This window comes from Peromyscus leucopus, chromosome 4, assembly GCF_004664715.2.
Source record: "Peromyscus leucopus breed LL Stock chromosome 4, UCI_PerLeu_2.1, whole genome shotgun sequence".
In the NCBI taxonomy this organism is placed as follows: domain Eukaryota; kingdom Metazoa; phylum Chordata; class Mammalia; order Rodentia; family Cricetidae; genus Peromyscus; species Peromyscus leucopus.
Window position 1 is genome coordinate 60312800 of NC_051066.1, and position 22015 is coordinate 60334814.

Consider the following 22015-nt stretch of genomic DNA (forward strand, 5'->3'; position numbering starts at 1 on the left):
GGTGTATGAACTGGCTTTTTAGTGCCCATCCCCTATGATGGGATACTTTGCTCAGCCTTGATGCAGAGGGGAGGGGCTAGGCCCTGAGTCAACTTAGTATGCCAGACTTTGTTGACTACTCAAGGGAGGCCTTACTCTCTCTGAGGAGTGGATGGGGGGGTTGGGATACACGGGGAGGTGAGGGTGGGTAGGAGAGGCGGGGGGACTGGGGATGGTATATAAAATTAAAAAAAAATTAAATTAAATTTTTAAAAAGTAAGTAAGTTGCTGAATGAGACTGGTATTTACTCCTTGGTAGGAGTTATAAGTCCTTTGAAAAAACAGGAACTGTAGTGGCATTGAGAATGGACGGGCACTGTTAGGCTCACAGCTACCCTGGAAAGCAATAAATGAAACACTGTGGGTGATTAAACACCAAATGTGAAATCCAGAGGACTTTCCTGATGACTAATAAACACTCCTGTGTGTCAGGAAGGCAGAAAGAGCAGAGGGCCCAGCCTTAGTGGTGTGGCCGAGCTCCAGGAAAGGTTATATGTTCAACCAGTGCAGGCAGGTTATGCCAAGTTCACAGCATGGTTAGGAAAAATGTAGAACCCAGGCACGTGGCCATAAATTATCTTAATGATCTCCCCCTTTAAGTTTTGCAGCCCTGACCCTCTCTGAAAATGCAGAAGCAGACACTGTCCTTGTTCGAATGCAAAATATTTCTCCATACGGCTTCATGTGTTCATTCAGGACTTGTCTTTATCTTTTATTATGGCCAATAGGTGTATAATTAGAGCTAACTCTTAATCAGGCCAGCCAGGGACGTGCTGGTCCTCATAAGGCCTAATATCTTCAAGAAGAGATAATCCTACTATTGTGTGTTTTAGGTGTTGGAGGAGAATATGTAGGTCTGAACTAAGAGATTATTTACCCCAGGTTGCTTTCTGTTGCTGTAATAAACATCATTGCCAAAAGCAACTTTGGGAGGAAAAGATTTGGCTTACACTTCCCTGTTACAAAGTTGTAAAGTGGGCTGGTTTCATTTGCAATCCATCACAACATGGACTCGACACATCCAGTGTTGGCCATTAGCAATGTCAAAAGATAATTGCTTGAGCAAAGAGCTCAGAGTCCCATGTTATCCTCCAGTTTTGGACCACTGACCTCCCTTTAGCTTACAACTATGAGTTGATTGTGAGAAGCAAAAGCCCCCACGTTTGGTTTCTGAATGGGTCAGCTGTGTAGGAAGGTTAAAATGAAAGTGCATGGGTCACTAGGTATGGCCTCAGCAGTGGTAACGAAAAAGGGATATTTTTTTCTCCCAGTGGGTGGAGTTACGGCAGTACCTTCACCAATGTGTCGTTCTCATCCCTTCATTACACACTAGGTTATCTATGCTTCTGGGACCCAGCCAGCCTGGTAGGAAAGTCACTGCCTATGAGACTGTACTACTTGAATGGGGGGCATTTCTCCTTTTGTCATAAGCAAGAAGATATTCTGCCTGAAATGTGTCTAACAAAGTAACAACAAAATTAACTAGCGTCTTTTTGAGTCACCGAAATTCATATCCTAAACTGTGCTTGGTATGGAATTAGGTCAGGTGTATTTTGTATGTAGTATACTATGGCAGTAATAAAACCCAAAGTCATTCTAAAACCTTCACAAACAAGTTTGATGAGCACAAGACTAGTACCACTTTATCTTCCGTACAAAACTATTTTACAGCATCATTTCTCCAGGCTGGCATCTGGATGTCATTCTGTTCTTTTGTAACTCTTACACAGTTTTGCTTTCTAAAACATTTTATCCTTAGGGATGATTTTTGAGAAGACTGAAATATTTGTTAGAAAATAAATAGTATTTGGCTAACTGAAAAATTACTTTGGCATTTCCTTAACTTATGTTTCAAATAATTAGATAAATTCTGGGTTTGCTGACAAATATATTTGACCATCTATTTGAATACCAGAACAAGCCAAACTTTCAGTTTTAAAATGCAGCTTATGTTCAAATTCATTGTTGCTACATTTTTATAATTACTTCCTCTTTTTAATTATCTCAAGTTAATTAATACGTTTTAAAAATTCAAATGCCTCCTACATTCTTTCCTTCCCCTCTTCAGCAGGGTTCTCTGATCTCTGAGGGAGGGACCTAATGGAGATTTTCAGTTTAGACTCTTTCTCTGCATAGTGTCTGGCTGTGGGTCTCTGCACCTGCTCCCCCCTGCTGCTGGAGGAAGCCCCTTTGATGACTGGGCAAGGCGCTGATCTATGAATACAGCAGAATATCAGTAGCGATCATTTCATTGATTTTTTTTTTCCAGTTGTGTTTGGTTCTACCCTAGGTCTCTGGGCTATCCTGCCTTTGTCTGGTTCCTGGCCATCCAGGCGGTGTAGGGCATGGGCTCCCTCTTTTGCCATGGGGCTCAAGTTAAACCAACTACTATTTGGCCATCCCATGTGTTCTTCACCACTGTTACCCCAACACATCTTGCAGGCAGGTGTGTCTCTGACTCGTTTGCCTGCTCTTGGAACTTTTCTCCTCTTACTGGGTTGCCTTGTCCAGCCTCGATGTGAGGGCTTTTGCTTTGACTTATTTTGTCATGGTTTGTTGTCTTCTCTCGGAAGCTTGCTTTTTTTCTAAAGAGTAAATGAAGGGGGAGTGAATCTGGAGGAGAGGGGAGCTGTGGGTGGGGAGCTGGAATGAGTGGAGGGGGGGGAAATTATGGTGAGGAGGAACTGTATGAGAGAAGAATCTATCTTCAATTTAAAAAAAACAAATGCCGTTTTCTTTTTTTAGTGCAAAATAAATGATTTTAATTCTTAGCTTTTTAATGGAAGCACAGTTGTTCATTTAAAATATTAAATATTAGTCTTCAAATGCCATTTTCAAAGAACATCCATACTTTTAGAACTGTTTGACAAAGCTATGTGTTCCATTATCATCACGACAAAAATATGGGAGGTTTCCTTCCATGGTACAGATAATAAAAATCAACGATATCATGATGTTTAAAAAGTACTATTAATCTTGAAAGCCCTCAAATGCTGGAAGGAAAGAGCTAATTAGCATCCACAAGTTCTCCTTTGATTCCATACACATGGCATTGCGTGTGTGCATTCATACACATATACACATAAAATGAAGAGTATTATTTGAGAGGCTTGGGAGATGACTCAGTTAACAAAGAGCTTGCCACACAAGCATGAGAACCCAAGCCCAATCCTCAGCACCTATGTTTAAAAAAAAAAAAAAAAAAAGCTGCCTGTAGTGTTTGTAATCCCAGCACCACAAAGGCAGAATAGGAATCCCTGGGGCCCGGTGGACAGCCAAGTGCAGCTGAATCCACGAGCCCCAGTCTTAGTGAGAGAGACCTGACTAAAAAGATACAGTCGATGTCTGCTGCGTTGGCTCCTGCTGTCCACATGTGAACCCTCCCTCTCAGTTCTAAAGTTTCTATCAAGTATTTCAAAAACCACCAAGTCATAAAATATAAAAGTAAAATAAGCATCTGAAAGTTATATTTTTCAGAAGCCAGGATTATTTTAAAATAGCTCAGGTTTAGAAAAGAAATCATAAAATACATATTTCTTAAAAGTAAAATGGCAAAACTACTATAAATGTGTCATTGTTTATTGCATTATGTTTCATTTCATGTGCAATAAAACTCCTTGAAGGAAGCCTAATAAAAAAATCACTACTACAATCTTTGTATAGGTTTGTAGTGATTGTTTGTGTAAGAAAAATGAGAAATCTATGTAGTTTCCCCAAATAATCCTGCATGCAGTGTTAGCCTCTGGCCTTTTTAGAGCAGTGACTCAAAGCAGGGGAGAATCTGTTTCTTTCATGAAAAGAATTAATCAGCATAAAATAAGATATGAATGCTCTATTACTTATTCGCAATTCATAACATCTTGAGTATTCTCATTAAAACACATATTGCATAGTCTCCCATGTAACAGGGTGACCTCTATAAGCTCAGTAAGGTACTCAGAGACAGGAAAGCAAAAATGGCAATAGAATATTTTATATATATATCTGTCAAGAGTGTACATGACTTCTTATGTTCTACAAGTAAAATATTTTGCATGTTAAATATTCAAAATTTTATGATGTAATAAAAATATTTTTTTCATAGTTGAATTCCTTTCATTATTAAAGACAGAGCAGCACTTTGTGTTTGTAAAGGGGGGTGTGCAGGTCGTCTGGGTGGACGGCTATATTTTTGTCTAACTTTCCCTGTGGGATTGTTATGTCTTTTAGACAGACTAAGCTTTGCTGTACCCCAGTTGATAGGAAGATTTAAATCTTCTATAGGTAAGGTACTTGATCTTTTGTCTTGTCTTACGTTAGTACCAAGAGATTTCTTTGCATTATAGTTCACATGTTCACAAACTCTGGTTGTCTTTTGACTCTGACCAGTGTGGTAGTTTTCATAGACTTGTGGGCTTCCCCTTCCAGTGAGACAAATATCCTTATGAACAAGGGAAGGAAGAAATGTTTGAGATGATATTTGCCCCAGTGACCCAGTGGCTGGATCTTGCAAATGTGTGGAGAAATGTCGACCAACTTTATATCCATAGACTAATTTTCTTGAATCTGAATTATCTAATTTGACTGAGCATAGGTCATCTATTGTTAAATTCTGATAGTTGTCTGATGCACTTTGAAATGTTGCCAATGTCTGAGAATTACACTGAGGAATGCTAGGTAAAATTCTAGTTCTATTTTGTTGTAAAACTAACCCAGTACCAGGAATAAAAAGATTTGGCTCTTGCTGCTTTGACAAACAGGTGATGTCTTTGTTTGAAGTCAACTGATGTGCTTGTCCATCCAAGGTGGCGCCTTTCCACATCAGAGGGTTGTATATGACTTGTCTGTCTATAGGGCAGGCATTGCACTTGTACAATAGCCAATTGTCAATACATTTCCTGTGAAACTTGAAACAAAATGATGCAAGTTAATCAGATCTACAGTAACACAACTTACATAAAAATTTCCAGCCTAGTTGTATATTGAAACTATTGAGCAAAGAGGAAGATAATTCTAACTTATCAAGTTTAATGAAAATATTTTTGAACAAGTTCATTAATAAATACAATTCCTGTACTGACTGATTTTCATTTCCACAGTAAATGCTAAGCCCTTTATATGTATCATCTTCATAACTTGGTTAGAAACTCACCATTCAAGGTATTTTTTCATGCTAATTACTTCTAATGAAAGAAAACTCTTAAAAATTAAAAAGTTATAACCAACTAGAATTGAAAAAATGAGTCTAACAATTATGAGATGCAAAATAACACACAGAGTTTCGGTTATAAAAACACTATCAGAAAGTTGAAGTGTGACTTTAAAGCTCTACAGAATCGAGAAAGAGCTATCAATCTGTCAATCCTGTCCATGCCACTTGTAATGAAAGTACATAAAAGAATGCAGCTAAAATGCCATTTATCCTAAGTAGACGGTGTATAAAGAAGCAAGTCTTCCTTGGTGCAAATTTGTCATGGGGGACAAGCTACATTCTCTGCAACATCTTGTCCACATGTGCTGTGGCAGTGAGAAAGCATCTTGGCACAGAACACAACCGAAAAATGAAAGGGGAAACGTCAACGGCCACTTCATTCGTGAGAAATGGCCCTTTAGTAAAAGTAAAATGAGAAGAACATAGCTTTTACCTTGTGAGTACATGGTAGCAGTCTTGTGTATTGACCAAGACAAAATGACTTCAAACAAAGTCGACACTGGTACCCTGGAGCAAGCAGCTTGCTGTTCTTTGTAATCAGCAGGAGAGGCAGTGCCTTTACAACATGTTTTGGTGTGCAAAACTGACTGAATGAAGATAGATAGAGACACCTGAGTGCCCATGTGTGATAACAGATGAGAACGCAATTCAGAGCACAAATTTTCTACATACATAATACAATGGAACCCAAGGTTTTCTTGAGTCAGAGATAAGAAGTCTGTTGTACAGATCTTGAATCTGGTAGAGCCGACTTCATGAGGGACATATTGTAATTTAGCCACATCAAGTAGAAATATTAATGAGATTTTTGTTTATACTTTAAATTCAATAAAAGGACAAAAATCTGAGGGTCAAAGCTGAAATTATTTCACTTCTAAGTATATAGTTAGACATACGTTTAGAAAATACAAACTAGTTTGCTTGTCAACTGGTGAAGTGGACAAGAGTAAGCTCAAATATTCAAGGGTACTGATGTCAATTGGTAGATGACAACTTGTGATAAAATTCATGGGGGGGGGGTACATGCGTACTCCAATATTCCCAATATTCTCAGAATAACAGTGCAACTTTAAAAGCACTGGCTAACATCAAGGTATTCAGTGCTGTTAGCAAGCAGTAAAACAGACAAAATGGTATTTAAAAACAATAGCACATTTCAAGGAGATATTTTGGGTCATATTCACATAGTCTACAGAAAAGTTAACATTTTGTGTTATCTACAGATCGATGCCCAGAACGGTATAAAATTATTCCTGTTTCAAAGATGAGAAAACGAAAACATGCAGAGAGAAGTAAAGTTTGTATCCCCAAAGCCATCTGATGGCCTGCACTTGACCAGGACTGGATTCCAGCAGGCTGACTCAAGTCTCTTGCTCTTCCATGGGGTGCGAAATGTTACTTGGGATACATATGCAACTGCTCAACAAATATGAAACCAAGGAACACGTATAATCCACTCAAATAAAAAATTATTCAAAGACCCTGTGACGTAAGAAGTATAAAGCTGAGACTCTCACCCTTGCTTTTCCTGAAGATAAGGTGTATTTTCTTCTCCCTCATTTTTAATATCTAAATATTTTACAACATCTGATTTTTTTTCTACTGATCTCCATCTTTGGTTTCTCTTCTGAAATAGGTGGAAAATGAGTAGATGTTATTTTGTAAGCCATAAAAAATTGTTTTCTGATTAAATTATCAAGGTTGCATATTGATAACATAATATTGTAAAATGCTCATTATAAGAATATCTACTTTATCACATTAAAATTATAAATTACTAGTGTATCTCCTGTCCTACTGTGAGGCTACTAGAATGACTTTACTTTCTTATTTTCAACACTGAGGTTTTAACCAATGGAACACTGAGCTTTACTACTTTGAATTCATTAATTTATTTTTAATTTCAAAAAGTTACTTTTTTATGTGTATGAGTGCTTTGCCTACACGTATTTCTGTGAACCACATACATGTCTGGCATCTATGGAGGACAGAGCAGGACACTGGATCCCTTGGAACTGGAGCTACAAGAATGTTCTGAGTCACCGAATGGGTCCTCCAGACGAGCAGCAAGTATCCAGATCTTAACTACTGAAAAATCTCTCTCTTCTTTTATTTTATAAGTTCTGAGGCAGGATTTCCTAAGTTGTGCAGACTGGCTTCAAATTTGTAATACCCAGCCTTCTGCGTAGTTGGGATTATAAGCATGTACTACCATGCCCAACATTACTACTGCTCCTCCTCCTATTTTCCTTATTTTATCTAGTGTTCTCTCTATCTCTGTCTCCCCATCTCTCTCCCTCTCTCTTCCTTTTCTCTCCCCCGCACCCCCCCACCATGTGTGTACACGCAATGGCACTTGCATTAAAGACAGACATTAAATTACAGGAAGAGATCCTCTCTGTCTACCATGTAGGTCCCAGGGATTAAACTTGAATCACTAGGCTTGACAGCAAACACCTTTACCCACTGAAATATTTTGCAGGCTTGCCCAGTTATTTTTAATATAAAAAATATCAATTATAATCATAGGTGTTTTATTTTATGGTAAGAAAAAGGTAGCATTATTCAGCACCAGGAGATATATTATATCTCATCTCATATATCTCATGCTAGGTTTCACTAAGTAGTTCAGACTAGCCTCAAACATGTGACTGTCCTGCCTTAGCCTCCTGAATGCTGAGATGAAGGTCTGTGCAACCACACCTGGCTTCCAGAGATGCTTTTAAAATGTATAGTTCAAAGGATGCCTGGAAGTTCTATGTATTATTATTGTGGGCATGATAAATTTTAATAGAAAATCATAATGGTTATTAGAAATGTTATGATAAGCCTGCCCACAGACTGGGGGCTCTATAATTCATTTTCAGGCTGAGGGCTACAGTGCCTGTTCTTAAGGTTTCTTTGTGATACAGTGCTTGTTATTTTATAAAGCATCAGTACAAAAATTGGTTGCTTTGTGTACACAAGAGAATTCTAAAAAGTATTTTTTTAAATTGAAAGTTGATTAGTTCATTCCAGAGTGTCATGTACTTTACGTGCTCCTAGATTTACTGATCATTTACAACATGACAAATGCCACATTCAATTTAAGTGCGTACCTTACCTCACGAAATACAAAATTGTGGGCAAGATGGCAGCAGCTGTTGAAGCATCCTTGGCATAAGTGATACTCCACACACTCAGTGCACCTGAAACACAACACATCAAAACACAAGAGAGAAAAACCCAGTCATTGCCATGGTGTTGACTCATCTTCCTGGGAATGATCCACACATGGCAAAATCCACTCTGGTTACATTGTAAGTTTATTTCCTATTGCTTCTGTAGGATTGTCTATAAGTTTGTTAGCTTAAATGACACTCACTTATTATCAGATAGTTCCGGAGAATGGAAGCTCGATGAGTCTCAAAAGGATAAAAATAAGGTGCTGGGCTGGCTGTGTCACTTTCTGAGGCTTCAGAGGAACATTGTTACTTGGCTGTACCACATTCTAAAGGCGGCTTACACTTCCTAGCTTGTGGTCCTTACTCCATTTTTAATGTAGTTAAGGGCACTATCTGCCGTTCGTCCATAGTTGTATTTCCTTGTCGCTTTCCATGCTCTCTCCATCTTTCAAGAGCCCTTGTGATTATATTGGGCTTATCCAGGTTGGAGTCATCTTATTTAAAGGTTAATTAATAAGAAACCTTAACTCTGTTGTAACCTTAATTCCCCCCTGACATGTAGCCAGACATTCAAATTCTGTGATAAGCCTGTGGATATGCTTGGAGACTTACTATTTTGCCTCCTCCAAGTCCTTTCTATGATGCTTTTTCAGTTCAATTTAAGCCCCACTGATTTCTTTCTCTAGTGTTCTGTGGGACCTAAGCTCATAGACCTATGATTTGTCATATGTCTATGCAGCACTGACTTCCAGTTGTTTCATGAAGGATAGGGTTACATTTAGCAGGAATCTTTGACCACAGAATCATATTCTTTTTTCATCCCCACAAAAAGATAAATGTATGAAGTCTCAACAAAAACTATTAACATAATTTTAAAATGTAGCTTTTCACAGAAGCCCATTTTCAAGCTTATACTATTAGCAAAAATTTTACCACATAGGATTTCAGTTTACTTGCTACAAAATTCACCAAACAAATATTGTGGGCATTAGCCAAACAAGTTTATTTTTAAATTCAATTTTTCTAATGTTTAGAAAGCCATTTCCCTGAGAAATAAGAAAAAAATGTTCTCAGATGTTCAGAAGACCCAAGTGTTAATTTATTTATTATCACTACTCATATGTACAGTTTTTTAGTAATCAACATCACAAGCCAGCAATGATGTAGTTCTCTTGATACATCAGAGTAGGCTGGGATAAAAACTTAAATAACTCTGCACTGTAACATACTTCCAATGCTTTACCAACTAGTCTATAAGATGAGTCAGCTGCATCATGACACACTGATGGAGAGGCAGCTATTGCTTGTATTTCACAGAACTGGCCTTTTGGGTTGTCTGAAACGTTTGATTCCTTGAACAAAGAGCGGAAGATGGAGTCACAAATGCCACACATGCAGCTTTTATTTGTAATCGAAGAGTAAGTTGTTACTAGTAGTTGTTAGCCAAATCCATGGACAAGTCATGAGAAGCCATCCTAAGTCATGAGAAGCCATCCTCAGATGAGGCTGAGCGTGGAGCAGGGAAGCATTATACAGAGCTACCTTAGCCGTTCCTGAAAGGACAGTCCACCAGGGCAGGAAACAGACAACACCTTGCAGAGGAGTTGACAGCATCCACAAATCCATGACAGCAGTTTTTGACCATCTTTCATAGAAGCAGCTGAGCCACACATTAACCCTTTGAGGGATACCTGAGTACAAGGGCCGGGAACTTCCTGCTTTGTCCCATGGCTCCTCTTCACAGCCTTATCGCTCACATATGGTATTTGGTCCCTAACTGTTCCAGTCCGCTTTTCATGAAAATGATGGAACTGTCCACACAACAGCTGCCAAAGACCAACATTCCGGAGCTAGCCCACCTCATGCTAAATGTCTTACGAGTTCTGTCCTCCTCTTGCTCGAGTTAGATGGCTTTCTGGGGCCCTCTCAGGACAGCCGTTTTCCCATACTGATTTCCATTAAAATGATTAATTATCTTCTGTGTCGCACAGAAAACAGGATTAAAATTGAAGAAAAATAAAGAAATAAAGTACTATTGGGATGAAAAAAATTCTGGTTTTATCAGAAAGTTAAAAAATATTTAATTTGGCTCATCATAGTAAGTACATTGATATATTTCAGAAAAATTGTAATGAAGATTGAAACAAAATAATTTTAAATATATATATAACTTAAAATGTTATTCAAGAAAACATAGTTATCAAGGCATAGCAATTGTGTAGTGGTGGCAATTATAGGAAGGTTTGGGGGTTGTACATAAAAGAGTCAAACTTTTTTCTCTACTAATAGCATTGCTTTTGTTATCACTGAAGTAAATATGAATGAAAACAAAGCCAATACTAAAAGTAGATGCTACACAGTCTGTAATTTGGGGCAGGTAGAAATGGATGAAAAATTCAGCTAATCAATTACTATTCTATTACTACTAGGAGACTTTGGCAATGACCCCCCTCATCCATAGTCCATAGTATTATAGGATGTGAGATATCCAGCAGGACCCTGAACATGGAAACTCAGTTGGCCAAAGACATAAGAATAATGTCGGTGCTTCCAGATGATGCTTCACCGTCAACCCATATGAGAACGCAAAGCCAATATTCCTGTGAAAGTGAGGGAAGTAAAATGAAGTCCTAAACCAGCTGTCATCGCACAAGGCAAATATGGAGGAGAGAAAGGGGGCAGCTTAAAGACGCTCTAAACGCTGATTATGACTCTGCTGGGGACTTACCTGTAGCACTTCCCCTCGATGGGTAGCTGTCTGCAGTTATTACAGGGAATTCCCAGGTGTCTGTCTGGTCGTTCTTTCTCAGACATAGTCATCAGTTTGTTAGAGTTTTTGAATTCCTCCAAGATAACTTTTAGTGGTGCAAACTCTTCCCTGCACAGCGGGCATTTTAACATGGAGCTGTTCAACACCATGTCTTGATAACTAGCTAAGATCTTCATGCATTTTATATGAACGTTATTGCCGCAGCCAAATCTATCAGAAATAAAAATTCAAGTTTATCACTCATGGTATGTATTTGTTGGAAACACTCATTTAAATTAAAAGTCTCTCTGGGACCATCTTTATTCCTTATAAAAATGCACTTTGGACTGATTTATAGATACAGCTGGATTACAAAGAGACAAAAATATAATTTGTCATTTTTATCAGAATTCCAAATATAAGATTTTCCCCATTTAAAGGGAATGGTAAAAAGTTTTACATCATAAAATGACGTTTCATTCATAAGGCCAGAATGAGAGCAGCTTCAACACAAAGGAAAATTAAAGCTGCGATTTTAAATAGAGGGTGGCATCCGACTCTCCTTCTCTCTCTCTCTTGCTTTTTCTTGAGAAATCATGTAGTACCTTAAACACTTGAGCAACCTCAGCAGGGAGAAATTATGTTGGGGAAGTAGTGAGCAGTTTTTCAATATTCGATGGAAGCAACCACGTGGAAACGTGCAAAATAGGTGTAAACTATTTGGCAAGCATTCAAGAGAAAAAAAATGAAAAGCTTTCCAGCAGCCAATAGCTGCTTCAATTTTTAAAGTCCAACTTCGGAGTGTCATGGAAAATAGCATGAGTGACATTCTCTAAGTGAGAACTTTACTAAGTAAAAATTCGAACAATTTAAGTTAGAAGATAGAATTTCTTAAAAATTGAAAAGAACATTTATAACTTCAAAGTAAAATCATATTTACATTCGGAAAATATTGTTGCAGTCATATATCATTACCCTCCCCTCTATAAAAAAAAAAAAACAAAAAAAAAAAAACAGGGGCTGGTGAGAAGGCCACGTGACTAAAGGTACTTGGCGCCCAGTGACCTGAGTTCACACTGATCCCTGGAACACACAAGGTGGAAGGAGAAAAGAAACATTTGCAAGTTGTCCTCTGACCTACAAACATGCAAGGCATGTATGTGCTCCTACCTCCCCAAATCAATCAATCAATCAATCAATCAATCAGTCAATCAATAAATGTAAAATAAACCTTTAAGGGCTTTTTAAAAATACCAGAAAAGTCTTCCTATTCTTCATTACTTAGAGCAGAGGGATGAATAACTGTGGAATGATACTTTTAATGTTCACCCTTAAGACACAGCCTAGAAATATTTAGAGCAGTACATCTCATGAGACACATATTAGGAAACAAAAGAACATAAAGGAAATAGGAATTAGACACAGGGAAGCTTTATTTTGTCTCTCAAGGAAACTCATAATGTAACTTCCTATGAATATTAGACTAGAATTTTCCTAAGACTTTAGAATCCAAAGATCAATCCATCACCTGCAGAAGGTGACGGGGAGTTTCTTCTCCAACAGCACCTCTTGACAAATGGGGCAGATGTCCTCTGTACTGATGTCCTTCTGTTTAAGGCAGCCATCTTCTTCCACACGTGCATTCTCACCACTTGCTCCAAGCTGGGGAGTGTGAACCTGATGTATCCCCCGTAGCAAGTTATTTATTTCTCCTTCCACAAGACCCAACTGGAAAGCAGCTGGTGAAAAATATCAAAGCCTTAGAATTTGGTGGCAAGAAAGGAAACACAAAGATGTAATAGCAGAGTGAGTTATAATTTTTTTTCAAATGCTGGAAAGATGGTACTAGTTGGATTATCAGGGTCACACTGACCAGTTCTTTGTGTTCTGTTTGGAAGAAAAATGGTTAAAAAAAGAGTAATTTATAAAAACAATTCAATTGCCTCCCCCACTTGTTTCTCAAAATAGTCTAGGATGTATCACAGGCTTGAGATGTGACAATGGTAACCCAGGTTTTGACATCATGGTGACATTTTGGTCTTTTCATGTACCTGTAAACAAACACCTCATCAATATACAACAGTATTAAAATAAGGGCTGGGGAAATGACTCATTAGTTAAGAGCACATATTACATTTGCAGAGGACACAGGTTCAGTTCCCAGACCCTTGCAATTACAGCTCCAGGGATTCCAATACTCTCTTTTGGCCTCGGTGAACACTCCCCATCCCCCACCCCCACCCCAATAGTGTATACACACAGAGACACAAACACATACACATTTAAATGCATTAAAATGTACAGTAGTAAGAATACAGAAAAGGAAAATAGGGACATATGAGTAGGTATGTTTGGCTGTTAGTTAAATGAGCGAATAAAGGAGGGGTAGATTAGTTGTGCCTGCCTTCCTGTTTTAGTTTTGTATCCATAGAAAAGAGTGCTTTGGTTAATCAAGTTCATGTCAGATGTGGACAGTGTTCTACAGGACAGCCCATTAGGCTCTGCTCTGCCTGTACCCTAGGGGTGTACATTCTTGAGTTAGGAATTTTCTCCACCCTGCTGTTCTTACAATCCACTGTGTTGCTGATTGTATATAGTTTTAATCTTGGAATCCGAGATTCCTTCTCCCTGTCTGTGGCTCCTTCCCCTGCCTGCCCCCTCTCCCTAACAGAGCACAATTTAAACTCCAGTTGTTAGTCGTTCCCCCCCCCACAGTTCTGTTTATTTTGTATACTTTGAATACATGTAAGTTAAATATTCTATGCAGCAACGTGAAAGCTCTGTTTTCCTGGAAAGATCCCTCTCCAATTAAACACCAAAAAAGGAACAGAAAAAAAATATGGTATTTTTGTTTCAATAAAGAAACCTCGTTTCTTATCTGAGGTGACGTAGCAGGTGCAGGTGGTCTGTGGGAGGAAATCAACTTTAATTACCCAGGACTTGGAGGAGGGTTGTTTGTCATAGAAAAACAACAACATCTGCTTTCCTTAAAAAAAAAAAAAAAAAAAAAAAAAGAATTTCACAGAAGCAGCTGCCCAGGAATTGTTCTGTGTGGTATAGCACATATTAGAAAATAACAGAAACACTTGCGATTGTATGGGAAAGGTAATGTGGGAGACCAAGAATATTCTTCAAGATAAGAACAGGCAGCTAGCCTTGTCGACAAACCTCAATTTATTACACAAATAAAATACCCCTTATTTAATGTTCCTGTGGTCTTGTGAGCATGAGGCAAATAGAGCGTTTGCATATTTATTAAGTTTTATTTAGTGTGTGGTCCTCCCTTATTTTTAACTCACTTCTTTTCCGACTCTAATGAAATTTGCGAGGCTATCACCCATCTCCATTTGCTATTTGGACTTCTCTATGTATAAATTATCCTTTGACTGATTATTGGAATGAAACTGAAAATTCTTTCAAAACATTTCAGAGATTACACTTCTTTGCAAATGTGCTCCTTATGTTTTCTCCGTGGCTTTATTAATTTTTTTAAAGCATATGGTTTCTTTGTGCTGCTAAACTTAGTTCTTTTTTCTTTTCATGTGTGTGCATTGTTTCAATCCTTTCAAAGTTATCATTTTTTAAATAATGGCAATAGTCTTTCTAATCTCTTTTGCTGGCTCTTCTATTGTTTTTGTTATTATGGAATCCACGTGTGGTTGTGTTGGTGCAGGTTGGAGGGCACTGTTTGGCTTGAATTAAGCATCTCTGTATCACCACACAGTTGCCTCAGTAAATTATTGAGAGAAAACTCTTCCATCCTTATTTCAAGTGAATTAAACCAAGAATAAGGCAGAGACATTAAATGAAATCTATTAAATAAATAATAATAAATGGAAGTATACATTTTCTATATTTAAAAAGCTATTTGGAGGCATTTTTGGATTTTCTCTATAGGATCGTTTGACGTGTGGGTGAGTGGAAACAATTCTCCTGCTTAATTTAGTAGTCATGAATAATTGGCTAGGAATTTGCATCTGCCGTTCTTTTCATTTTGCATGACTTTGTCTAAAATTACAGTAATATTAACATGTCAAAATGTTTCTATGTATCTTTATTTTTATTAGAGACTTAAATATGTAGTTAGTATCTTTAAGTTCTATTAGACATGAACCTAAAAACACAGAGAAATATTGATACACTTCTGAACTCTATGTAAATCAGTAAAAAGTACTTGAAAGAGCAATTTGCATGAGAAGCAAACAAAAGTTTTTAACACTTCTATTAAAAATAATGATCTGTTAGGCTAAAAAGATCAAAACAAGAAAGCTTCATCTAAAAGAATATAAAAAGTAGAAATGAAATAAATTTTGAATAATAGGAGGTTAATTTTGATATACCACATTCAGTGGAACATTAGTCATTTGGTGAATTTATCACAAATACATAGACTTGAAGGTAGGAAGTGATAGAAATTATGTGGGAAAAGCAGAATACAGAATTTCAACAAAACAGGTTTCTGTATATATACATGTTTATGTTTATATGCACATATATAAAATCATAAATGCAACATAGAAAATAAAGTTCCATATATTCTTATGGTGTCAATTTGGAAGTTTTAATGTGTTTTTTATTTATCTATTAACAATTTAATTAGAATGACAGATGACTTTGTACATCATTGCATTAAAAAAAAACCACTAGATGATATACTTGTTTGATTAGGAATGTACTTTTGGGAGAAACAGGTTCAATGTTCAAAATATTTCTTTCATTAGGAAGAATAAAATTTCAAAATTAATTTATAGTCAATCTAAATAATTTTATACTTCCTGAATTGATAGTTAGAAAAACAATGGCTTCTGCCTTTAAGAAATGAAAAAAAAACCCACATGAATTATTAGAATGATCCATATATAAATCCTGTTTATTTCTGTTCTTTAACTGGAATATAGAAGCTTGTGAAATAACATGGAAAAACAATATGAAGACTTGCAAGAATGAGACTTTTTCGAGGAAGTCAAACATTTAACGTGGAAGTAGAAAAGAAAATATGTATGAGATCATACAACCTTGCCATCATGCAAAAAAGGATTTGAAGAGATGACTAAGGAGGCGCAAAGGGCAGGCTGTGAAAACAGAGAAGCTGTAGAGATGAGGAATAAGGGCTTACGGTGGTTGAACTATGGTACAAATTCCACAGATAGGAACATTTAGAAATAGGTAGGGTGTAGAATAAACAGAATCTGCAGAATTACTAGACTTGGAAGAGTAAAGACTTGCGTGATTTCTAGGTTTAGAGAGGAAATAGAAGGGGAAGTCAGTACGTGTGGTGGTTTGAAGAAGAATATATTTGAATATATTTGAATGCTTAATCACCAGATAGTCCTCCTGAGTGTTGGGATTAAAGGAGCGCACCATCATGCCTGGTTTAGCCAAAGCAGTTTTAATTGCAATTATGTGTCATGGTAATACTGGTATCTGAAAATTTTTATTTGTTCTATATGAAATTTGTATATAAAACCACTGTGAATCTTTGCTTAGGACAAGGTAAATTATTTTCTTCCAAATAATGCCATTGCTTCATCTTTTCTTTTCTAATTTAAATTTTGAGCAAACTTTCAAGGGGCATTTGTTATTTCGTGTCAGTTTTTATGTGTTTTCATTATTAATATTGCGATGCACCTTCAGTTGAGCAAGCACCACATTGTACGTGTGACACTCAGAGGACATTTCAAGAGTCCTGTCTTTCCTTCCAACATGTGGATTCAGGGACTGCATTCAGGTGCTTGGGCTTGTGTTGCAAGTAATTCTGCCTGTCTGAGCCATCTCCCCAGTCCTGTTTTTATTAAGGATCTGATTTTGAATGTAATATGTAAAACTTGCATTTTTATTTAAGAAGAACCTGTTTGGGGAGAGATAGTTTCCAGGTTCTTTAGGAAAATAAGCATTTGAGTTTAGAATATGTTTCAATAAAAAGTTCTTATTTTTTGTTAATTTCAAATTAGCAAAAGATTAGAAAATAAAAAGCCAGAAACTTACATTCATGGTCCCTGGGAAGCTTGAATTTTTTCAACAACACCCTAATATTCACAAGTAGAAAAAATTAAAACATTAATTTTGATACAATCTCAAGACATATTGTTTAAACATGTAGACTATAAAGAGAATTATTTGACTTGTAATGCAAAAAAATGTTATGAATAAACTTCAACTTAATGTTATGTTAATCATAGTTGTGTTTTAAAATAAGTTGATATTGAAATTGACAAGCAAATTATGTCTGTGCTAATGAGTTTGATCAGAGAGAGTGATTTATTTCTCAAGACACAGTCCTTCCAAGGATAGTGAAGAAATCCAGGTATTCACAATACTTTCTTTAATTTCCTTGCAAGTGAGTGACAATAATTGTTTTTCTACATCTACCATTTTAGTGTACAACAGAAAACTTTCAACTCTCACTAAAATTGTGACATTTAAAGAGGGAAGAAATATATACTTTAATTAATGCATCAGCATTAATTACAATTAACATTAATATACACTATATACTTGGATAATATTTGCATTTAGTTTATAGTTAAAACATTATATGAAATGAATTATGATATATTAAAATCAGAAAACAATGACCATACCCTGCCTTGTCATAAAATAATATTGGAGACACCTATCATAAGTGTTATAGTGATACACTGTACATTTGAAAGGACAATATGTTTATCTTTCTCTCAGATACAGCCAATAACCTATGTTATCAGAGATTCAATAAAAGTGACCAAAATGGAACAGTCTCAAACATGTAAAGTCAAGGCCTTAGAAAGCAAGATACACAGGTATGTGCTATCATGACTGGTTATAAATTATAAGAATGTATTTACTGGGGCTGCAAAGAATACAGGAGCTCAGTGGTTAAGAGCTCTTGTTCTTTCAGAAGACCTGGGTTCAATTCTCCACACCCACATGAAAGTTCACAACCATCTGTAACTTCAATTCCAGGGGATCCAACATCCTCTTTTGACCTCTGTGGGCACCAGGCACTCACGTGGTGCATATATACATACAAACAGGCAGGCAAAACACACACACACACACACACACACACACACACACACACATACACACACATACATCTAAAAATTTTAAAATAATTTTAAAAGTGTGTATTTACTAATTTGTTGGTGTGAGTATAGGAAGGTGAAGCAAGCTTAAGTTGGGTCTACTAAATGCTGAGATTGTCTTCCATGTGTGGAAGATAGTTACCCAATACATAGGTTTCCCTAACACTGTAGAAGTTTCAGATTTGAGAAGTGACCTTCAGTTAGAGACCTCATTTTTATCTCAAAATATTTATATTGAAAGTGAAAAATGTCTGAAACCTGAAATATAGAAAGCAACATGATTTTCATGATAGTGTATTTCAGGAGACAGGAAGTTGTTGAAGAAAGTAATGTCTCAAGAGTAACCATAGATTTGATCATTAGATTTTACATTTGTGCACATGCTATGTATTCAATATTTTTCTACTTTATATTATTAAACTTTTTCTACTGATTTACTCACTTTTCAGACTGAATTGGAATACTTGGAATAATAAGAAATACATTAGTAAAGTGTGGCTACTTTAACTTTTAATCTCCCAATGCCAAACTTCTTTATTTTTGCTATATTCAAACCATGAGAAATGGTAAGATGTGTTTCTTTGTGGAAGATCATTGCTAAGTCTCACTCACCAGCATATATGCTTGCACAGTTCCCCACTCTTCAGAAATGTGGGGCAGTTGCATTCATGAGGGTTTCCTAGCAAAACCTTTAAAAGAAAAGTAAGACAGGAAAAAAAAATCCCAGTTAATTTTTAGAGTTAGGATAAAACTAATTTGATAAAATAACTTTATTAAAAGAGATCTAAAACATTAATTTAGTGACTCTGAACTGGATCTGTGATTGACTGGCACCTTCTGAGGATTATCCTTTCTTGACTTCCTAGGCTGTTTCCACTTCTATATTCTTTGCCTTGGTCAACAACTAGTGCTATGAATCAACACATTTTTTAAAGGGCATCTGTACTCAGGTGGAATTAAATCTAAAATTAAAAGCTTTCACCCCAAACCATTACATTTTTAAGGGATAGAGTTAAAGGCATTTATCTTTTCTAAGACGGTTTGCTCCCTCTGAATTTGGGGGCAGGCATCTGAACTACTTTCATTAGAGAGTATTCAACTTATTCAAGACTATACAACTGTCTAAAACGGTTTCGTTAAACTCAATAAATTGTGTGGTCAGCAAAGTAAGAAAAAATGCTTTGGACAAAGTACAGAGTGATAAACTGTATCCAGTACTCAACTACGAGGCAATAAGTTTCGATTTCTAAAGCAACTGAGAAGTGTTCAGTAGCTCATCTTTGACAGACAAGAGGACATGTAAATATGAAACATCTGTCCTCTTTCAGTAAAATGAAATGGAACTCTTATTCACTCACAAATTTTCAAAGTATCAACATTCAAACTACCCTTTAGTGGGCTGTTATAGTTTTAAAAGCCAATAAAAAGAAAATGAGCATAGTTAGAAAGTATTATAGAGAACCAGATTTTAAGGAGCAAACTTTTAGAAGATAGTAGAATTTTCATTTGATTTACAGGGCTGGTGACCACTAACAAGGCATCCAGGAATACACACGTACCACAAGCCAAATATTCCTATAACCCTCTCCTAGATTTGCTTTTAATACTAAATTCAAGGTCCATCGTCTTACAGGAGTTGGACGCAGTTCGAGTTCCTAACTATCAAGGAAGAAACTTTTCTGGTAAATAGTCTCTCCTTTTATAACTTGCATAGTTTTAAAGTCTAGGGAGCATTTGTGGGGATGTGTCCTTGGGTGAGGCCCCTGTGTGTGCAGGGTTGCGGAAGTTGGCTTAGGTCACCTCCCCTAGGCCCCTCCTTCCTGTCCCCAAATCCCCAAAGAAGGTTGGTAGTGCCATCCTTACTCGGAAATTCCCCTTTTCTGGCTCCTCCTCCCTCAGAAGAAAGCCGGTAGGGCCGATCTGTCGCAGGAGATAGATGCTGCTACTCAGCGCCTGGTCTTGCTGCCAGCTAAGGCTATCATTCAAGTGTCTTCGCCTTTCTGAGGCTTTATTGCCTCCCCGAAGCATCCCCAGCGGCCCAGGCGCCACTGAGCTAGGCTTTCTGAGTCGCCTTGGGTCTCTATGGCAACAGCGTGCAGCGCGGTTGCCTTGGCGACGGTAGCTCTGTCCTAGGCTCTCCAGTGTGCCTTGCTGTAGTTTGGGGCGGGAGAGATTTCCCGAAGTCTGCCTGCAGACTTTCAAAACCCGGGGCCATAGGCACAGCGGCAAACTCCTTACTCTTGTTGCAGATTTGCTCACAGGCAGAACTGGTGAGATCAGTACGTTGGGCAGTCGCAGACCCAGTTACAGTGTGGTTCCGGAGGCTAAAGTTACTCTCTGCGTATTTCTCATCCATTTTCAAAAAACTCAGCATGATGGTTGATGTTCAGAATTCCACAAACGTTTTCCAGTGGCTCACAACAGCATACAATGAGTAAGTCTCTGAGGGAAGATGGAGAAAAATAGGGCTAGCTCTAAGCAGCTCAGGTGTGTGTGTGTGTGTGTGTGTGTGTGTGTGTGTGTGTGTGCGCGCGCGTGCGTGCGCGCGCGCTGTGTCGGTCTAAAAGCTAGGGGAAACTTAAATTGAATGTTGGGGTTGGACATTTGATGTGCTGTCACAGTATCCACAGCCTCTTAAACTTATAAAGCTCCATTTTAAAGAGTTAGAATTTTTTCCCCAAGGTATGAAATGTTGACCCAATTTGTTTCTGGACTTCGTTTCTATCTTCTGAGTTGAGAACTACCCTAAAATATTAGTCAACAGTTTGAGTCATGGTTACTGAATGAGAAGTCATGTCGCTGGATTCTCTCTAAGAAATCAAAAGCAGGAGAAAGCTCTACTTGGTGGATTACAGGAACAAGGAAGGCATTGATACTCTCTTATCAGGGGAGGAAACCACAACTAGATCAGGTCAAAAACTCGGGAAAAAAATGGCAAAAGTCCCCCCCCCCCAGTGTAAAGATGATGGTTAGGGCAGCTTGACAAGGCATCAAGGCATGAGCCATCTGCATAAACACCATGGGACCTCAGGTCCAAGGTTTGAACTGACTTAATTTTGTTTTGCTTTCTTATTAAGTATTGAAGGGCTAACAGCTACATGACCATACTTCGAACATTAGCATCAGTCAAACGTGTTAGCAAAGAAAAACGCTACATATTAAGAAAACCCCTTTAGGATTTTTAAGAGAACAAGATAAATCATAAATTCATTTTATACAATAGTATTTATAATTTAACAACTCAGAATTAATGAATGTCAATTCATATTTTCTATGTAACAGAATGAGTCAGGTTTCTGTAGTCACTCTTTTCCCCCCATCTTCCATGTTCTTGAATGTGTGTGTATGCATACAGTTATTTAAGAATTTAAAAATCAAACATCAATAAATATTTAAGCTATTGCATTTTATTTAGAATGACATTTGCTTTACATGTGATAAATACTTTTTTCAAAAAGGCCCCATACTTAAATTATAAATTGTATAAATTGACTATAGTTCATTAATTCCATTTTGAGGAATAGTAAAAGTAACAGTATCCATGTTCTCATGGGAGTTAAAAGGAGGAAGTGCAGATTGCTAAACAGAACCGTAGTCTCTCTGGCTGACATTTGTCTTTATAACTGACAGTTAAAACTTTAGAAACAGCTTCAGAGTCAGGTGACTGTCCCATCTGCTTTCGTCATCTTTTGAAATTTTGATGACAAGAGTAATACATTTGCAAATGTTTTCAACTCGGAGAATTAAAATTTCTCTTTGAATTTACACTATTATCCTTTATGTTATATGTCAAGGCATATTTTCTCCA

At 37.2% G+C, this 22015-nt stretch overlaps 1 protein-coding gene across 1 annotated transcript; it reads right to left on the bottom strand.

Annotated features, from left to right (window-relative positions):
- Positions 1–3600: 3600 nt before the first annotated feature.
- On the bottom strand, positions 3601–20283 carry Zswim2 (zinc finger SWIM-type containing 2). The gene is made up of 9 exons (XM_028884458.2): positions 20071–20283; positions 18820–18896; positions 17129–17169; positions 12672–12882; positions 11123–11374; positions 8334–8418; positions 6748–6857; positions 5664–5817; positions 3601–4924 (listed from the first exon to the last, which is right to left on the bottom strand). Exons 1-9 carry the CDS (start codon positions 20233–20235, stop codon positions 4118–4120), a joined length of 1902 nt encoding a protein of 633 aa, XP_028740291.1. The 5' UTR covers positions 20236–20283; the 3' UTR covers positions 3601–4117.
- Between the last annotated feature and the right edge of the window lie 1732 nt (positions 20284–22015).

Excerpts from the sequence above, each read along its gene's own strand:
- Zswim2 (XM_028884458.2), bottom strand. The coding sequence starts at position 20,235 with ATGCTTCGGGGAGGCAATAAAGCCTCAGAAAGGCGAAGACACTTGAAT. Across the intron at positions 18,897-20,070 it reads CAGAAAAGGGGAATTTCCGA|GTTTTGCTAGGAAACCCTCA; the intron begins GTAAGGATGGCA and ends TTTCTTTTAAAG. Across the intron at positions 12,883-17,128 it reads GCTTCCCAGGGACCATGAAT|CTGCTTTCCAGTTGGGTCTT; the intron begins GTAAGTTTCTGG and ends ATTTTTCACCAG.